General features: G+C 42.1%; 1 protein-coding gene across 2 annotated transcripts in view; it reads left to right on the top strand.

Moving 5' to 3' along the window:
• The window catches only part of CCNI2 (cyclin I family member 2), a 103,658-nt gene that overhangs the window by 34,581 nt on the left and 48,112 nt on the right, over positions 1-20,965 (top strand). For both annotated transcript variants that reach the window (XM_053717181.1, XM_053717182.1), the window contains exon 4: positions 1,710-1,784. In XM_053717181.1, the coding sequence (XP_053573156.1) occupies positions 1,710-1,784 (75 nt within the window). The remainder of the gene's footprint in view (positions 1-1,709; positions 1,785-20,965) is intronic.

The following is a 20,965-nucleotide window of genomic DNA, read 5'->3' as shown; positions in this document are numbered from 1 at the left end:
CAAGCCAGAAAACCTGTAACTAGGAAGATTTACCTTAATATATGGAAAAGATATATCTGTTGGTGTGAATCCAAGGGATTCTCATGGAGTAAGATCAAAATTCCTAGGATCCTTTCTTTTCTCCAAGAAGGTTTGGATAAGGGATTATCAGCGAGTTCTCTAAAGGGACAGATTTCTGCTTTATCTGTCTTATTACACAAACGACTGGCAGCTGTGCCTGATGTTCAAGTTTTTGTTCAGGCTTTGGTCAGGATCAAGCCTGTTTACAGACCTTTGACTCCTCCCTGGAGTCTGAATTTAGTTCTTTCAGTTCTTCAAGGGGTGCCGTTTGAACCTCTACATTCCATAGATATCAAGATGTTATCTTGGAAAGTTCTGTTTTTGGTTGCCATTTCTTCTGCTAGAAGAGTTTCTGAGTTATCTGCTCTGCAGTGTAATCCGCCCTATCTGGTGTTCCATTCAGATAAGGTTGTTTTGCGTACTAAACCTGGTTTCCTTCCAAAGATTGTTTCCAACAAGAATATTAACCAGGAAATAGTTGTGCCTTCTTTGTGTCCGAATCCAGTTTCAAAGAAGGAACGTTTGTTACACAATCTAGATGTAGTTCGTGCTTTTAAAGTTCTATTTAGAAGCAACAAAGGATTTCAGACAAACGTCTTCTCTGTTTGTCGTTTATTCTGGCAAGAGGAGAGGTCAAAAAGCTACTGCTACCTCTCTTTCCTTTTGGCTGAAAAGCATCATCAGATTGGCTTACGAGACTGCCGGACGGCAGCCTCCTGAACGCATCACAGCTCACTCTACTAGGGCTGTGGCTTCCACTTGGGCCTTCAAGAACGAGGCTTCTGTTGATCAGATATGTAAGGCAGCGACTTGGTCTTCCCTGCACACTTTTGCCAAATTCTACAAATTTGATACTTTTGCTTCTTCGGAGGCTATTTTTGGGAGAAAGGTTTTGCAAGCCGTGGTGCCTTCCGTTTAGGCAACCTGATTGGCTCCCTCCCTTCATCCGTGTCCTAAAGCTTTGGTATTGGTTCCCACAAGTTATGGATGACGCCGTGGACCGGACACACCAATGTTGGAGAAAACAGAATTTATGCTTACCTGATAAATTACTTTCTCCAACGGTGTGTCCGGTCCATGGCCCGCCCAGTTTTTTAATCAGGTTTGATGAATTTATTTCTTTAACTACAGTCACCACGGCACCCTATAGTTTCTCCTGTTTTTCTCCTGTCCGTCGGGCGAATGACTGGGGTGGGCGGAGCCTAGGAGGCACTATATGCACAGCTTTTGCTGTACTCTTTGCCATTTCCTGTTGGGGAAGAGATATTCCCACAAGTTATGGATGACGCCGTGGACCGGACACACCGTTGGAGAAAGTAATTTATCAGGTAAGCATAAATTCTGTTTTTATATCATTTTAAAAAGCTGTGTACATACTAACCTCAGAAATATAGTACAGTAACCAGAAAGGTAATATTTGTTGTTTTAAATATTGCAGAACACAAAAAACTAATCAAAGACACAGGCAGAGAAGATTGATTTACAGGGAGGGGAAAAAATAGTAATCTAATTTTTATATTTGGGGGGGAAAAAATAAGTTTGGATTTCAGAATAAGTTTGGAATTCTGGATTTGGGTATTTGTACCTGTATAGTTGCGAGGTTGAATTTTATTTAGAACTTGTTTATTTTTTTTTTTAAACCCCTGTAGGCGCAGAAGAAATATCTTCGCTGCATTGCAGTCACATGTTTGTTTCTTGCTGCCAAAACCAATGAAGAAGATGAGGTATTTCATAATGTAGCTTGCTGGGAAGCTATTTGTTGTTTTCAAGCATTGTTAACCCAAACCTGATAGAATAGTTGTTTGTTTTAAATCAACCTTGACCTACATTTTGTAGAGTTGTTTCTTAATCCATGGGTCCATGAGTCTAGATAAGTAAATACTATTTAATAAAAGTTACAATTTATATTGCTGCATTAATGCTTACTGGATGATTGAAACACCTCATATCTCTATTGAAAGAGAGGGACACATCCACAAGTCTGACAACAAACTGGTTTATTTAATTCAGCACGTTGGTAAGTTATTTAAGCTAGGATAGATATATATCTTTTACTTTATTAAGTCCTTCTTTTCTTTTTTTTTTTTTTTTTGGGACAATCTACACCCTTCTATCAAATTTATGATAGTAACACCCAATACTATACTTTTGCAGCTTTTACCTCAGACAGCTGCTTTGACAAATTTGAAAATGTTACCATTTGCGGCCATCTTAAAATGGCTGCCAGACTCCTCCCACCTCTTGTGTGCCTTGGTGGGTATTTAAAGCAACAGCAAATCATGACCGATTCGGGAATAAGATTTTGTAGTGGTGCTCATGAATTAGCGCATCCTATCAATTCCCCAAACGCATGTGCAATGCTAACAATAAAAAGAGCTTAATGTACAAAGACTGAAAACCAAATAGCTTGCTAAAATGCAGGACTACTGGTATCCGTATTCAATGCAGCTGATTACCAAAGCTTACTAACCTCTCTATTCTTTACTAGATCATTTGCATAAAATAATTTAGGAACTGTTAAAGGGACAGTGTACTTTTATTTCTTTCTAATGACACGGTGAGTCCACGGATCATCTAATTACTATTGGGAATATCACACCTGCCCAGCAGGTGGTGGCAAAGAACACCACAGCAAAGCTGTTAAATATCACCTCCCTTACCACAACCCCAGTCATTCTCTTTGCCTACGTTAGAGCAAGGAAGTGGTAAAGTTTAGGTGTTGGAAAGACGATTCTTCAATCAAGATTTTTTTATTTCTCCTGTTAAGTGTAGTCAGTCCACGGGTCATCCATTACTTATGGGATTATATCTCCTCCCTAACAGGAAGTGCAAGAGGATCACCCAAGCAGAGCTGCTATATAGCTCCTCCCCTCTACGTCATACCCAGTCATTCTCTTGCACCTAACTAATAGATAGGACGTGTGAGAGGACTGTGGTTGTTAAACTTAGTTTTTATTTCTTCAATCAAAAGTTTGTTATTTTAAACAGCACCGGAGTGTGTTGTTTTTTCTCAGGCAGCATTAGAAGAAGAATCTACCTGAGTTTGTGTATGATCTTAGCGGTCGTAACTAAGATCCATTTGCTGTTCTCGGCCATTCTGAGGAGTGAGGTAACTTCAGAACAGGGGACAGCAGGCAGGGTTCACCTGCAAGGAGGTATGTTGCAGTATATTATTTTCTAAGGAATGGAATTGACTGAGAAAATACTGCTAATACCGATGTAATGTAAGTGCAGCCTTAAATGCAGTAGTAGCGACTGGTATCAGGCTGATATGTATGTATGTTTACACTGAGGTATTTCTGGGGAATGGAACTTCACTAAGAAAATACTGTATACATTTAAGTTATATTTGAGCCTCCACTGCAGTGAAAGCGACTAGCAGCAGGCTTATTAATAACATTTCATAATTTTATTTTTAAAACGTTTACTGGCATGTTAATCGTTTTTTTTCTGAGGTACTTGGTGATAAAACTTTATGGGCATGATTTTTACCACATGGCTGTCGTTTATATATGAATAAAATCAGTTTACTGAGCTTCCCCACTGTTGTATTATGAGTGGGAGGGGCCTATTTTAGCGCTTTATTGCGCAGTAAAAATTCAATCACAGTCTTCCTATTTCTTCCTCCATGATCCAGGACGTCTCTACAGAGCCCAGGGGTCTCCAAAACTAGTTTTGAGGGAGGTAATCACTCACAGCAGACCTGTGACAGTGTGTTTTGACTGTGATAAAAACGTTTATATTAGATTGTTATCCGTTTTTGGGTACTAAGGGGTTAATCATCCATTGCTGGTGGGTGCAATCCTTTGCTAACTTAATGCATTTACTGTGAAAATTTGGTTGCTATAACTAATTTGGTTCATTGTTATTTCAACTGTGACAGTTTTTTTGTGCTTCTTAAAGGCACAGTAACGTTTTTTATATTGCTTGTAAATTTATTTGAAAAGTATTTTCCAAGCTTGCTAGTCTCATTGCTAGTTTGTTTAAACATGTCTGACACAGATGAATCTCTTTGTTCAATATGTTTAAAGGCCAATGTGGAGCCCAATAGAAATTTGTGTACTAATTGCATTGATGCTACTTTAAATAAAAGCCAATCTGTACATGTAAAGAGAATTTCACCAGACAACGAGGGGGAAGTTATGCCGACTAACTCTCCTCACGTGTCAGTACCTTCGCCTCCCGCTCAGGAGGTGCGTGATATTGTGGCGCCAAGTACATCAGGGCGGCCTTTACAAATCACTTTGCAAGACATGGCTAATGTTATGACTGAAGTACTATCTAAATTGCCAGAATTTAGGGGTAAACGCGATCACTCTGGGGTAAGAACAGAGTGCGCTGATAATAATAGAGCGATGCCTGATACTGCGTCACAATTTGCAGAACATGAGGACGGAGAGCTTCATTCTGTGGGTGACGGATCTGATCCAAGTAAACTGGACTCAGACATTTCAAATTTTAAATTTAAGCTTGAGAACCTCCGTGTATTACTAGGGGAGGTTTTAGCGGCTCTGAATGATTGTAATACGGTTGCAATTCCAGAGAAATTATGTAGGCTGGATAGATACTATGCGGTACCGGTGTGTACTGATGTTTTTCCTATACCTAAGAGGCTTACAGAAATTATTAACAAGGAGTGGGATAGACCCGGTGTGCCTTTTTCACCCCCTCCTATATTTAGAAAAATGTTTCCAATAGACGCCACCACACGGGACTTATGGCAGACGGTCCCTAAGGTGGAGGGAGCAGTTTCTACTCTGGCTAAGCGCACCACTATCCCGGTGGAGGATAGCTGTGCTTTTTCAGATCCAATGGATAAAAAGTTAGAGGGTTACCTTAAGAAAATGTTTGTTCAACAAGGTTTTATATTACAACCCCTTGCATGCATTGCGCCTGTCACGGCTGCGGCGGCATTCTGGTTTGAGTCTCTGGAAGAGACCATTAGCTCAGCTCCATTGGATGAGATTATAGACAAGCTTAAAGTCCTTAAGCTAGCTAATTCATTTATTTCTGATGCCGTAGTACACTTAACTAAGCTTACGGCTAAGAACTCCGGATTCGCCATTCAAGCGCGTAGAGCGCTGTGGCTTAAATCCTGGTCAGCCGATGTGACTTCTAAATCTAAATTGCTTAACATACCTTTCAAAGGGCAGACATTATTCGGGCCCGGTTTGAAAGAAATTATCGCTGACATTACTGGAGGTAAGGGCCATGCCCTGCCTCAAGACAGGGCCAAACCAAGGGCTAAACAGTCTAATTTTCGTGCCTTTCGTAACTTCAAGGCAGGAGCAGCATCAACTTCCTCCGCTCCAAAACAGGAAGGAACTGTTGCTCGCTACAGACAGGGCTGGAAACCTAACCAGTCCTGGAACAAGGGCAAGCAGGCCAGAAAGCCTGCTGCTGCCCCTAAGACAGCATGAAGTGAGGGCCCCCGATCCGGAAACGGATCTAGTGGGGGGCAGACTTTCTCTCTTCGCCCAGGCTTGGGCAAGAGATGTCCAGGATCCCTGGGCGTTGGAAATCATATCTCAGGGATATCTTCTGGACTTCAAAGCTTCTCCTCCAAAAGGGAGATTTCATCTTTCAAGGTTGTCAGCAAACCAGATAAAGAAAGAGGCGTTTCTACGCTGTGTACAAGACCTTTTACTAATGGGAGTGATCCACCCAGTTCCGCGGTCGGAACACGGACAAGGGTTTTACTCAAATCTGTTTGTGGTTCCCAAAAAAGAGGGAACCTTCAGACCAATCTTGGATTTAAAGATCCTAAACAAATTCCTAAGAGTTCCATCGTTCAAAATGGAAACTATTCGGACAATCTTACCTATGATCCAAAAGGGTCAGTACATGACCACAGTGGATTTAAAGGATGCCTACCTTCACATACCGATTCACAAGGATCATTACCGGTATCTAAGGTTTGCCTTCCTAAACAGGCATTACCAGTTTGTAGCTCTTCCCTTCGGGTTAGCTACGGCTCCAAGAATCTTTACAAAGGTTCTGGGCTCTCTTCTGGCGGTACTCAGACCGCGAGGAATAGCGCTAGCTCCGTACCTAGACGACATTCTGATACAAGCGTCAAGTTTCCAAACTGCCAAGTCTCATACAGAGTTAGTTCTGGCATTTCTAAGGTCGCATGGGTGGAAGGTGAACGTAGAAAAGAGTTCTCTATTGCCACTCACAAGAGTTCCCTTCTTGGGGACTCTTATAGATTCTGTAGAAATGAAAATTTACCTGACAGAGGACAGGTTATCAAAACTTCTAAATGCTTGCCGTGTCCTTCATTCCATTCAACACCCGTCAGTGGCTCAATGCATGGAGGTAATCGGCTTAATGGTAGCGGCAATGGACATAGTACCTTTTGCAAGCCTGCATCTCAGACCGCTGCAATTGTGCATGCTAAGTCAGTGGAATGGGGATTACTCAGATTTGTCCCCTATGCTAAATCTGGATCAAGAGACCAGAGATTCTCTTCTATGGTGGCTTTCTCGGCCACATCTGTCCAGGGGGATGCCCTTCAGCAGGCCAGATTGGACGATTGTAACAACAGACGCCAGCCTGCTAGGTTGGGGCGCTGTCTGGAATTCCCTGAAGGCTCAGGGATCATGGACTCAGGAGGAGAGACTCCTTCCAATAAACATTCTGGAATTAAGAGCAGTTTTCAATGCCCTTCTGGCTTGGCCTCAGTTAGCAGGTTCATCAGGTTTCAGTCGGACAACATCACGACTGTGGCTTACATCAACCATCAGGGAGGGACAAGGAGTTCCCTAGCGATGATGGAAGTCTCAAAGATAATTCGCTGGGCAGAGTCTCACTCTTGCCACCTGTCAGCGATCCACATCCCAGGGGTGGAGAACTGGGAGGCGGATTTCCTAAGTCGCCAGACTTTTCATCCGGGGGAGTGGGAACTTCATCCGGAGGTGTTTACCCAACTGCTTCAGCATTGGGGCAAACCAGATCTGGATCTCATGGCGTCTCGCCAGAACGCCAAGCTTTCTTGTTACGGATCCAGGTCCAGGGACCCGGGAGCGGTACTGATAGATGCTCTGACAGCACCTTGGGTTTTCAACATGGCTTATGTGTTTCCACCCTTCCCGATGCTTCCTCGATTGATTGCCAGGATCAAACAGGAGAGAGCATCGATAATTCTAATAGCGCCTGCGTGGCCACGCAGGACCTGGTATGCAGATCTAGTGGACATGTCGTCCTGTCCACCTTGGTCTCTACCTCTGAGACAGGACCTTCTGATTCAGGGTCCTTTCAAATATCCAAATCTAATTTCTCTGAGGCTGACTGCATGGAGATTGAACGCTTGATTCTATCAAAGCGGGGATTCTCGGAGTCAGTGATTGATACCTTAATACAGGCTAGGAAACCTGTTACCAGGAAAATTTACCATAAAATATGGCGTAAATACTTACATTGGTGCGAATCCAAGAGTTACTCATGGAGTAAGGTTAGGATTCCCAGGATATTGTCTTTTCTACAAGAAGGTTTAGAAAAGGGTTTATCTGCTAGTTCGTTAAAGGGACAGATCTCAGCTCTGTCTATCCTTTTACACAAACGTCTGTCAGAAGTTCCAGACGTTCAGGCTTTTTGTCAGGCTTTGGCCAGGATTAAGCCTGAGTTTAAGACTGTTGCTCCGCCGTGGAGCTTAAACTTAGTTCTTAACGTTCTGCAAGGTGTTCCGTTTGAACCCCTTCATTCCATTAATATCAAGCTGTTATCTTGGAGAGTTCTATTTTTAATGGCTATTTCCTCGGCTCGAAGAGTTTCTGAGTTATCGGCCTTACATTGTGATTCTCCTTATCTGATTTTTCATTCAGACAAGGTAGTTCTGCGTACTAAACCTGGGTTCTTACCTAAGGTAGTCACTAACAGGAATATCAATCAAGAGATTGTTGTTCCATCATTGTGCCCTAACCCTTCTTCAAAGAAGGAACGACTTCTGCACAATCTGGACGTCGTCCGTGCCCTGAAATTTTATTTGCAGGCAACTAAAGATTTTCGCCAAACTTCTTCCCTGTTTGTCGTTTATTCTGGACAGAGGAGAGGTCAAAAAGCTTCGGCTACCTCTCTCTCTTTCTGGCTTCGTAGCATAATATGTTTAGCCTATGAGACTGCTGGACAGCAGCCTCCTGAAAGAATTACAGCTCATTCTACTAGAGCTGTGGCTTCCACTTGGGCCTTTAAGAATGAGGCCTCTGTTGAACAGATTTGCAAGGCTGCAACTTGGTCTTCACTTCACACTTTTTACAAATTTGACACTTTTGCTTCTTCGGAGGCTGTTTTTGGGAGAAAGGTTCTACAGGCAGTGGTTCCTTCCGTGTAAAGATCCTGCCTGTCCCTCCCGTCATCCGTGTACTTTTAGCTTTGGTATTGGTATCCCATAAGTAATGGATGACCCGTGGACTGACTACACTTAACAGGAGAAAACATAATTTATGCTTACCTGATAAATTCCTTTCTCCTGTAGTGTAGTCAGTCCACGGCCCGCCCTGTTTTTACGGCAGGTCTAAATTTTAAATTAAACTCCAGTCACCACTGCACCCTATAGTTTCTCCTTTCTCGTTTGGTTTCGGTCGAATGACTGGGTATGACGTAGAGGGGAGGAGCTATATAGCAGCTCTGCTTGGGTGATCCTCTTGCACTTCCTGTTAGGGAGGAGATATAATCCCATAAGTAATGGATGACCCGTGGACTGACTACACTACAGGAGAAAGGAATTTATCAGGTAAGCATAAATTATGTTTTTTCAGCAGTGCAAGATTGTTCTGCTTTGTTCTAGGGTGTAGCCGTAGTCCATATCAGTCTCTTCAGTAGAGCAGTGGTGGCTTTCAAGCAATGGGAACTTGTGGGGTACAATCCTCCCTGCGCCTCCCATGTAGTTAATGCTGCCCTAATATTGAAAGCCTGAGTAAGATTACTCAGTCTTTATCTCTTTTTCCACAGGCCCATGTGAGGGAGAAGACCTCTCAATCCTAGTGGGCTGCCTTGCTGCCGGGCAGATTTCTAAAGGTAAGTGCTGAATTTATTTTTCTGGGAACACAGGAAAACTCTGGCACTTTAATTTTATATGGACACAATAGACATTATCCTTTTTAAAGTTTGGGGATTATGTTATGAGGGCAGTAATGGCAGACACTGGGGACAAGGAGATTGAAGCTCATGGTGTTAGGTGTGTTTCACTACTCCCGGCAGCGTTTTTAGAGACATTTGCCGACCGGGAAGTTTATTTTTTATACGCCCACGATGAGCGGAGCTAGCTGAGGCGGCAATGTTTGTTGCGCGCCTTTTCTTTCCCACTTAATTTCCGGTGTTACGGAGAGCAGCGTTAATAGCAAGTTAAATAAGTGCTTATAGACTGCGCTACGGTGATGCGGGAGAACAGCCTCAGATCAGTTAATAAAAATGGTTTAGGCCGAGTCTGGACATCTACTATCAAAGAATATAATCTCCGGTGGCAGCAAGGAAGGTAGGCACCTCAGCAAAGCTCAGCTGAGGTGTAGATGTTGTCTGGAATTTATTGTGTAAATTTGAGATTTTTATTTGCGTGTGCATGTGGTAATTTCAAGTTAAAATATAGGTTTATTGAATTTTAATCTGCTCATTTGTGAATAAATCTGGACCAAGAGGCCCTGCAAGATGTTACATGTTTTTTATGTTTTGATAATGATGATAATCCCCTTTCTGTTCCTCATGTATTGAGAAAACTTTACAGTTCAGGGATAGACTTTTTTTTTTCTCAGCCAACATTGTCTGGGGCGGATGCAGTTCAGGAGTCTTCTGACAATGTTCAAGATATGCCGCAGCTTTCTCTTCAAGTGTCCCAAAATTTATCGTTCACACATCCAGTGCCCTGCGCTTCCTCTCTTACTCCACCTGGAGTTACGTTGCAAGACATTGCTTCCCTCATTTCCTCTGCGGTATCTGATGCGTTGTCTGCTTTTCCCATGCTGCAGGGAAAGTGCAAGAGGAAATGTAATCAATCAGTGAGTAAGGTTGCTGACACAGTCGTAGCTATTTCGAATATCCCCTCCAAGAAGTCTGTGGAGGAAGATACTTCGGTAGCATCTGAGGGTGAAATCTCAGACCGTGTAATTCCTTCTGCTGATACTGAAGTTGTATCATTTAGGTTTAAGCTAGAACATCTCCGTTTGTTACTTAAGGAGGTTTTAGCTACCCTGGACGACTCCGACACTACTGTCGTAGTCCATCCTAAGAAATCGAGTAAACTAAAGAAGTGTTTTGATATACCTTCCATGGTGGAGGTTTTTCCTGTTCCAGATCAAGCTAGAGAGATTATTGCTAGGGAATGGGAGAGACCGGGTATCCCTTTTTCTCCATCTCCTATATTTAAGATGTTTCCTATAGCAGACTCTATCAGGGAGTCTTGGCAGACAGTACCCAAGGTTGAAGGGGAAATTTCCACGCTAGCTAAGAGGACCACTATTCCCATAGAAGGTAGTTGTTCCTTTAAGGATCCTATGGACAAGAAATTAGAGGGGTTACTCAAGAAAATGTATGTACACCAGGGTTTACAGTGGCAACCTGCGGTGTGTATCGATACCGTCACTAGTGTGGCAGCATGCTGGTTTGATGCGTTGTCGGATTCTATTCGGACAGATACTCCCCTCGATGAGATCCAGGATAGAATCAAGGCCCTTAAATTGGCCTATTCTTTTATTACGGATGCCTCCCTACAGGTCATTTAAACTAGGAGTAAAAATTTCTGGTTTTGCCGTATTGGCTCGCAGAGCCTTAAGGTTGAAGTCCTGGTCTGCAGATGTGTCGTCTAAGCTTTTGGCAATCCCTTACAAGGGAAATACCTTGTTTGGGCCAGGTCTGGCTGAGATAATTTCCGACATTACGGGAGGAAAAGGTAATTTCCTCCCTCAGTATAAGAGGAATAAGCAAAAGGGACGTCAGAGTAATTTTCGTTCCTTTCGAAACTTCAAGGGTAAACCTTCCTCTCCCTCTACAAAACTAGAACAGTCCATGCCTTCATGGGGGTCCAACCAGTCGTGGAACAAGGGAAAACAAGATAAAAAGCCTGCCAATGACTCAGCATGAAGGATCTGCCCCCGTTCCGGGACCGGATCTTGTGGGGGGGCAGACTCAGGCCTGGGTTCGGGATGTTCAGGATCCCTGGGCGGTGGACATAGTGTCCCAGGGATACAAGCTAGAGTTTAAAACTGTTCCTCCCAGGGGCTGGTTTCTTCTTTCAATATTATCTGTAGACCAGATAAAGAGAGGCGTTCTTACACTGTGTTCAAGATCTATCCGACCTGGAAGTGATAGTTCCTGTTCCAAGGCATGATCAGGGTCTGGGATTTTACTCCAATTTGTTCGTGGTTCCCAAAAAAGAGGGAACCTTCAGACCAGTTTTTTTTTTTTTTTTTTTAAAATAGGTTTTTTATTGAGATTATTGACAAAACAACATCAAGTAAACATGTTACATAAGCATTCAGAAACATTCTTTTAAACCATGACAATATTTAGGAGTTCAAGACTATAATGATGTCTAGAGGGAGTGGGGTGATAAGAATAGTCTCTCTTGGACATATGTCTAATCAGAATAACATTGTCAACTGATTTAAAGAAGATATTTAGGGCGCGGAACAATAGGGTTGTTGTGAAGTAAAGACATATGGTGCTATTGGGAAAGAACTATGATAAAGATGCGGCATAGAAAAGAGAAGCCGCGTAGTTAGTTCTCCTGTAAAAGGAGGTTCTTTATGGTGGTGGGGGGGAAGGAGGGGGGGGGAGGAGGTGATAATGATAGTAAGCTAAATGAAATAAGTGACTTAAGGGCTTAGAAATTTGTTGCGAATAAAAAGGAGGGTAGGCGAGTATATATAATAGATAACAGGTGCTTAGTATACTGAGTAGACTGGCTTCAGTATTGCAGGGCAGCATAGACATGTATACATTCATAGAAACATACTACTGGATGCATATCAAAATTACAACTCACATCAAATGTTTTCCGGAAGTCAACACTACTAAACAGGTATTGGATCTATGGAAATATATCTATCATTTAATACTATGTTGCTAGGCCTACAATATATGCTGAGTGAAAGCTTTATAAAGAATAGATCTCCAAATAATAATTCTGCATCATACAGTTACAAGCTACAGCCTAAGATAAGCCAATGTTAATATGTAAAGGTGATCAACTCAGTGAATAAGAAATCCCTGATTTGACAAAGCTATATGTATATGTCAATAGCAACTAAATCCTTTACTATCAGGCTAAAATGCCTTCCTGGTAAGAGAGAAATAAAAACAACTCCACTATGAGAAGTGTAGCTATTAGTTAGACATTACAGTGAAAGTAGGGAGTATGAATTATTCACAAACTTTGAAGTGTTATACCCTGCCGTCCAAACATGGGCCCTATGTCTAAACAGCAGGCAAAACAATTATATATATATATGGGTGTATAATTATCAAAGGATTGTACATTTCTAAAAAATATAAAATAAACCACTGTGCTTCCTGGTTTAAGGCAACCAAGCTGCAAATGAACTACAGATATATGGGTATTGGCAAACAAGCATAACTAAACAAGAAACTGGCAAGGTGTAAAAATGTCTCTCTGCAGGAGCTTAGTTAGAAGAGCATGCTCTAACCAACACCGGACTTGTGAGACTGTAATTTTCTTCTCTGCAGCGCTGTTCTTCTCTACAGCGTAAATATCAAAGATGAAATAGCTCTAAATTTAATAGATATCAAAAGTGAGGTCCACTTAGAACTTATTTAAGTGGAGAGACTAGATTTACAGAGAAGTTCTGCAGACTGTGTCAAACTTAACCAGAAAACAAACTGGTGAAAAACAAGATAGTCAGTATCTTCATAATGCATTAAGTCCACGTAGGTATAAGGTGATCTGTCATAGAGCTAGGGCTGGGTTCCCGTGCAGTGCGGGTCTTCTAATTGTTTCTGGAGCCCCAAAAATGCCTGGTGTGGATTCTGAAGCAATGATCAAGCTAACCAATGCCTGTCTGATCAATCGAACCCCACCTGTGAAGGGGTAGCTTCCCAGTATGCACGGGGCTCAGTACTCTCATGTGCATGGCCTCAGTACTGTCAGAGAGAGACCCCCATGTATAGCTTGCTGGCGGCAGCCGCTTGCCGTTTGAGCGCCAAGAATGGCCTGCAGTTAACTTGGTGAGTACAGTCATGCTAAGTTCCTCACCTGCAGTGTTAAGCGCAAGGGGTATTCTCTCCACATGGCCGCCGGCTGCAATCACTGTGTGTCCCGCAACTGTGAGTGAGTTCGGAATTGAGGTGCGATCTGTGTCGATGTGTAGCTTTGCAGGCAGATCAGGGCAATCTACCGACTCAATCTCCATAATTGTGCCCGCCTCATAGTCAGCTCGATCACTGCAGCAACCAGTAGTAAGGTCGCCATATTGGGGAAGTGCAGGCGGGGAACACAGGGGCCTAGGGGTAGGCGACTCTGCATGGTCATCTTGGTCCAGGGTATTATGATCGGCCACCAAGTTAGGGGTGATATGTGCAAACGAGCCTGTCCCAGAATAGCACTCCACTAGAGTCGCTTCCATCTTCGCAAAATGTTCATGCAGGAGATGCGTCACCTTCAGACCAGTTTTATATCTCAAAAGTCTAAACAAATTCCTCAGAGTACCGTCCTTCAAGATGGGAACTATTTGTTCCATCCTTCCCTTGGTTCAAGAGGGTCAATTTATGACAATGGTAGATTTAAAGGCATGTTCCCATCCACAGGGACCATCACAAGTTTCTGAGGTTTGCATTTGTAGACAAACACTTCCAGTTTGTAGCTCTTCCATTCGGCCTTGCCACAGCTCCCAGAATGTTCTCAAAGGTTCTGGGATCCCTGTTGGTGGTGCTCTGATTGCGGGGCATTGCAGTGGCGCCTTTTCTGGACGACATTCTGGTTCAGGCGACATCCTTTCAACAAGCAAGATCACACACGGAAATGTTGTTCTCTTTCCTGCAATCTCACGGATGGAAGGTGAATTTGGAAAAGAGTTCCTTAGTTCCAACTACAAGGGTAGTTTTTTTGGGAACCATAATAAATTCCTTATCAATGAAAATTTTTCTGACAGAAGTCAGGAAATCAAAGATTTTCGATTCCGGTCTAGCGCTTCAGTCCTCTCCTCGGCCATCAGTGGCTCAATGCATGGAGGTAATCGGTCTGATGACATCATCCAGTTTCCACCTCAGGCCTCTGCAGTTGTGCATGCTCAGGCAGTGGAACAGAGATTATGTGGATCTGTCTCCATGAGTGCACCTGGAGCAGGAGACAATGGATTCTCTTCTTTGGTGGTTGTCTCAGGAATATATCTCCCAGGGAACCTGCTTCCGCAGACCCACCTGGGTGATTGTGACAACGGACGCCAGCCTACTGGGATGGGGAGCAGTCTGGGGCTCTCTAAAGGCTTGGGACATGGACTCGGTCGGAGTCTGTTTTACCCATAAACATTCTCGAGCTGAGAGCAATCTTCAATGCTCTTCTGGCCTGGCCTCAGTTAGCTTTGGCCTGGTTTATCATGTTCCAGTTGGACAACATAACTTTAGTGGCTTACATCAACCATCAGGGGGAACTCTATTTTGGCAGAGGTAGCCAAGATAATTCTGTGGGCGGAGTCCCACTACTGCTGCCTGTCAGCGATCCACATCCCAGGAGTGGGCAACTGGGAGGCGGATTTTCTGAGCAGACAGACCTTTCATCCGGGGGAGTGGGAATTCCATCCAGAAGTGTTTTCCAGCTTGATTCTCAAATGGGGACATCCGGAGCTGGATCTCATGGCATCTCGGCAGAATGCCAAGATTCCAAAGTACGGGTCGAGGTCAAGGGATCCTCGGGCGGTACTGAGATGCTGTGGCGGTACCTTGGAATTTCAGTCTTGCATACCTATTTCCCCCGTTCGCTCTCCTCCCTCGAGTCATTGCTCGAATCAAGCAGGAGAGGGTGTCGGTGATCGTCATAACACCGGCGTGGCCTCGCAGGATGTGGTATGCAGACCTGGTGGAGATGTCGTCTCGTCCACCTTGGAGATTTCCGTTGAGAAAGGACCTTCTACTTCAAGGGAAATTCCTTCATCCAAATCTAGTTTCTCTGAAGCTGACTGCTTTGAAAATCCATGCTTAGATAAAATTAAGCGTTCAATCTCCGAGTCTGTCATTGAGACCATGATTCAGGCGCGTAAGCCTGTGACTAGAAAGATTTACCATAAGATATGGCGTAAATATCTATATTGGTGGGAATCCAAAGGCAATTCTTGGAGTAGAGTTCAGATTCCTAGAATTTCGTCTTTTCTCCAAGAGGGCTTGGAGAAGAGTTTATCTGCAAGCTCCTTAAAGGGTCAAATTTCTGCCTTGTCTATTTTTTTACATAAACGTCTGGCAGATGTACCAGATGTGCAATTGTTCTGTCAGGCCTTGGTCAGAATCAGGCCTGTGTTTAAGCCGGTTACTCCTCCCTGGAGTCTTAATCTAGTTATTAAAGTTCTTCAACAGGCTCCGTTTGAGCCTATGCATTCCTTAGATATTAAGTTATCTTCGAAGGTTTTGTTTCTGGTTGCTATTTCATCTGCTCGTAGAGTTTCAGAGCTCTCGGCATTACAGTATGAGTCTCCTTACCTTATTTTTCATTCGGATAAGGTAGTTTTGCGTACTAAGTTAGGGTTTCTCCTTAAAGTGGTTTCAGAACATTAATCAGGAGATTGTTGTTCCTTCCTTGTGTCCTAACCTTTCTTCTCAGAAGGAACATCTGCTGCACAATCTGGACGTGGTGCGTGCATTGAAATTCTATTTACAGGCGACTAAGGATTTTCGTCAGTCTTCTGCTCTGTTTGTAGTTTTTCTCCGGAAAACGTAAGAGGCAGAAAGCTACAGCTACTTCTCTTTCTTTGTGGCTGAAGAGTGTAATTTGCTTGGCTTATGAAACTGCTGGACAGCAGCCTCCTGAGAGAGTTACGGCTCATTCTACAAGGGCTGTTTCCTCTTCCTGGGCATTCAAAAATGAACCTTCTGTGTAACAGATTTGCAAGGCTGCAACTTCGTCCTCTCTTCACACTTTTTCAAAATTCTATAAATTTGATACTTTTGCCACGGCTGAGGTTTCTTTTGGGAGAAGGGTTCTTCAAGCAGTAATGCCTTCAATTTGGGTTCCCTGTCTTGTCCCTCCCTTATCATCTGTGTCCTCTAGCTTGGGTATTGATCCCCAATAGTAATTAGATGATCCGTGGACTCACTGTGTCATTAGAAAGAAAACAAAATTTATTCTGACCTGATTCATTAATTTCTTGACACGGTGGGTCAACGGCCTGCCCTGTTTTCTTAAAGGGACAGTCTACACCAGAATTTTTATTGTTTTAAAAGATAATCCCTTTTATTTCCCAGTTTTGCATAACTAACAGTTATACTTTTAACCTCTGTGATTATCTTGTATCTAAGCCTCTGCAAACTGCCCCTTTTTTCAGTTCTTTTGACAGACTTGCAGTCTAGCCAATCAGTGCCTGCTCACAGATAACTTCTCGTGCACGAGCACAGTGTTATCTATATGAAATACGTGAACGAACACCCTCTAGTGGTGAAAAACTGTTAAAATGCAATCTGAAAGAGGTGGGCTTCAAGGTCTAAGAAATTAGCAGATGAACCTCCTAGGTTAAGCTTTCAACTAAGAATACCAAGAGAACAAACGAAAATTGGTGATTAAAGTAAATTGGAAAATTGTTTAAAATTACATGCTCTATCTGAATCATGAAAGTTTATTTTGGCCTAGACTGTCCCTTTAAGGACAGGTTGTTTTTTTTTTTTTTTGTTATAAACTTCAGACACACCTGCACCTTGTTGCTTCCTTTCTCTCCTTTGCTTTGGTCAAATGACTGTGGTGCTCTTTTCCGCCTCCTGCTGGGCAGGAGTGATATTCCTAATAGTAATTAGATGATCCGTGGACTCATCGTGTCAAGAGAGAAATTTATCAGGTAAGCATAAATTGTGTTTTTGCCATTTGAAATGGCTGAATTTGCCTTTTATATCCCTACCTATGCGGAATATTTCAGTACTTAAATGGACATGAAACCTTAATGGGACAGTCTATACCAGAATTGTTATTGTTTTAAAAGATAGATAATCCCTTTATTACCCATTCCCTAGTTTTTCATAACCAACACAGTTATATAAATACACTTTTTACCTCTGTGATTATCTTGGTTCTAAGCCTCTGCAAACTGCCCCCTTATTTCAGTTCTTTTGACAGACATCCATTTCTTTCATGTAATTAGCAAGAGTCCATGAGCTAGTGACGTATGGGATATACATTCCTACCAGGAGGGGCAAAGTTTCCCAAACCTTAAAATGCCTATAAATACACCCCTCACCACACCCACAATTCAGTTTTTACAAACTTTGCCTCCGATGGAGGTGGTGAAGTAAGTTTGTGCTAGATTCTACGTTGATATGCGCTCCGCAGCAAGTTGGAGCCCGGTTTTCCTCTCAGCGTGCAGTGAATGTCAGAGGGATGTGAGGAGAGTATTGCCTATTTGAATGCAGTGATCTCCTTCTACGGGGTCTATTTCATAGGTTCTCTGTTATCGGTCGTAGAGATTCATCTCTTACCTCCCTTTTCAGATCGACGATATACTCTTATATATACCATTACCTCTGCTGATTCTCGTTTCAGTACTGGTTTGGCTTTCTACAAACATGTAGATGAGTGTCCTGGGGTAAGTAAATCTTATTTTCTGTGACACTCTAAGCTATGGTTGGGCACTTTGTTTATAAAGTTCTAAATATATGTATTCAAACATTTATTTGCCTTGACTCAGAATGTTCAACTTTCCTTATTTTTCAGACAGTCAGTTTCATATTTGGGATAATGCATTTGAATTAATCATTTTTTCTTACCTTCAAAAATTTGACTCTTTTTTTTCCTGTGGGCTGTTAGGCTCGCGGGGGCTGAAAATGCTTCATTTTATTGCGTCATTCTTGGCGCGGACTTTTTTGGCGCAAAAATTCTTTTCCGTTTCCGGCGTCATACGTGTCGCCGGAAGTTGCGTCATTTTTTGACGTTATTTTGCGCCAAAAATGTCGGCGTTCCGGATGTGGCGTCATTTTTGGCGCCAAGAGCATTTAGGCGCCAAATAATGTGGGCGTCTTATTTGGCGCTAAAAAATAAGGGCGTTGCTTTTGTCTCCACATTATTTAAGTCTTATTTTTGCTTCTGGTTGCTAGAAGCTTGTTCTTTGGCATTTTTTCCCCATTCCTGAAACTGTCATTTAAGGAATTTGATCAATTTTGCTTTATATGTTGTTTTTTCTCTTACATATTGCAAGATGTCTCACGTTGCATCTGAGTCAGAAGATACTACAGGAAAATCGCTGTCTAGTGCTGGAGCTACCAAGCCAAGTGTATCTGCTATAATTTTTGGTATCTGTTTCTCCAGCTGTTGTTTGTATTGCATGTCATGACAAACTTATTAATGCAGATAAAATTTCCTTTAGTACTGTTACATTACCTGTTGCTGTTCCGTCAACATCTAATTTTCAGAGTGTTTCTGATAAACATAAGAGATTTTATTTTTTAAATCCATTAAGAAGGCTATGTCTGTTATTTCTCCTTCTAGTTTACATAAAAGTCTTTTAAAACTTCTCTTTTTTCAGATGAATTTTTAAATGAACATCATCATTCTGATACTGATAATGGTTCTTCTGGTTCAGAGGTTTCTGTCTCAGAGGTTGATGCTGATAAATCTTTGTATTTGTTCAAGATGGAATTTATTCGTTCTTTATTTAAAGAAGTATTAATTGCATTAGAAATAGAGGATTCTGGTCCTCTTGATACTAAATCTAAACGTAAAGTTTTTTAAATCTCCTGTAGTTATTCCAGAAGTGTTTTATCTCCCTGATGCTATTTCTGAAGTAATTTCCAGGGAATGGAATAATTTGGGTAATTTATTTACTCCTTCTAGACGTTTAAGCAATTATATCCTGTGCCATCTGACAGATTAGAGTTTTTTGGGACAAAAATCCCTAAGGTTATGGGGCTGTCTCTACTCCTGCTAATGTACTACTATTCCTACGGCAGATAGTACTTTATTTAAGGATCCTTTAGATAGGAAAATTGAATCCTTTCTAAGAAAAGCTTACTTATGTTCAGGTAATCTTCTTAGACCTGCTATATTTTTAGCGGATATTGCTGCAGCTTCGATTTTTTTGGTTAGAAGCTTTAGTGCAACAAGTAACAGATCATAATTTTATAGCATTATTATTATTCTATAACATGCTAATAATTTTATTGGTGATACCATCTTTTGATATCATTAGAGTTGATATCAGGTATATGTCTCTAGCTATTTTAGCTAGAAAAGCTTTATGGATTAAACTTGAAATGCTGATATGTCTTCTAAGTCAACTTTGCTTTCCCTTTCTTTCCAGGGTAAATAATCATTTTCGTTCCTTTCCTCACAACAAGGAACAAAAGCCTGATCCTTCATCCTCAGGAGCGGTATCAGTTTGGAAACTATTTCCAGTTTGGAATATATCCAAGCCTTATAGAAACCTATAGCCAGCTCCTAAGTACCTATGAAGGTGCGGCCCTTATTCCAGCTCAGCTGGTATGGGGCAGATTACGTTTTCTTCAAAGAAATTTGGATCAATTCCGTTCTTAATCTCTGGTTTCAGAACATTGTTTCAGAATGGTACAGAATTGGCTTCAAGTTAAGGCCTCCTGCTAAGAGATTTTTTTCTTTCCCGTGTCCCAGTTAACACAGCAAGGCTCAGCATTTCTGAAATGTGTTTCAGATCTAGAGTTGGCTGGAGTAATTATGCCAGTTCCAGTTCTGGAACAGGGGCTGGGGTTTTATTTTATCTCTTCATTGTACCAAAGAAGGTCAATTCCTTCAGACCAGTTCCGGATCTATCATTATTGAATCGTTATGTTAGGATACCAACATTCAAGATGGTTACTGTAGGACTATCCTGCCTTTTGTTTAGCAAGGGCATTATATGTCTACAATAGATTTACAGGATGTGTATCTGCATATTCCGATTCATCCAGATCACTTTCAGTGTCTGAGATTCTCTTTTTAGACAAGCATTACCAGTTTTGTGGCTCTACCGTTTGGCCTAGCCTCAGTTCCAAGAATTTTTTTCAAAAATTCTCGGTGCCCTTCTTTCTGTAATCAGAGAACAGGGTTTTGGTATTTCCTTATTTGGACGATATCTTGGTACTTGCTCAGTCTTCTCATTTTCGAAGAATCTCATACGAATCGACTTGTGTTGTTTCTTCAAGTTCATGGTTGGAGGATCAATTTACCAATCAGTTCATTGATTCCTCAGACAAGGGTAACCTTTTTAGGTTTCTAGATAGATTCAGTGTCTATGACTCTGTCCTTGTCAGACAAGAGAAGTTTAACATTGATATCAGCTTGTCAAAACCTTCAGTCACAATCATTCCCTTTGGTAGTCTTATGCATGGAAATGTTAGGTCTTAGGACTGCCGCATCAGATGCGATCTCCTTTGCTCGTTTTCATGCGACCTCTTCAGCTCTGTATGCTGAACCAATGGTGCAGGGATTACTCAAAGATATCTCAATTAATATCTTTAAACCGATTTTACGACACTCTCTGACATGGTGGACAGATCACCATCGTTTAGTTCAGGGGGCTTCTTTGTTCTTCCGACCTGGACTATAATCTCAACAGATGCAAGTCTTACAGGTTGGGGAGCTGTGTGGGGGTATCTGACGGCACAAGGGGTTTGGGAATCTCAGGAGGTGAGATTTCCGATCAATATTTTGGAACTCCGTGCAATTTTCAGAGCTCTTCAGTCTTGGCCTCTTCTGAAGAGAGAGTTGTTCATTTGTCTTCAGATAGACAATGTCACAACTGTGGCATACATCAATCATCAA

Source organism: Bombina bombina, chromosome 6, assembly GCF_027579735.1.
Source record: "Bombina bombina isolate aBomBom1 chromosome 6, aBomBom1.pri, whole genome shotgun sequence".
Classification (NCBI taxonomy): Eukaryota; Metazoa; Chordata; class Amphibia; order Anura; family Bombinatoridae; genus Bombina; species Bombina bombina.
The sequence above is the reverse complement of the archived record's forward strand: the minus strand, read 5'-3'. Positions and strand labels throughout refer to the sequence as shown.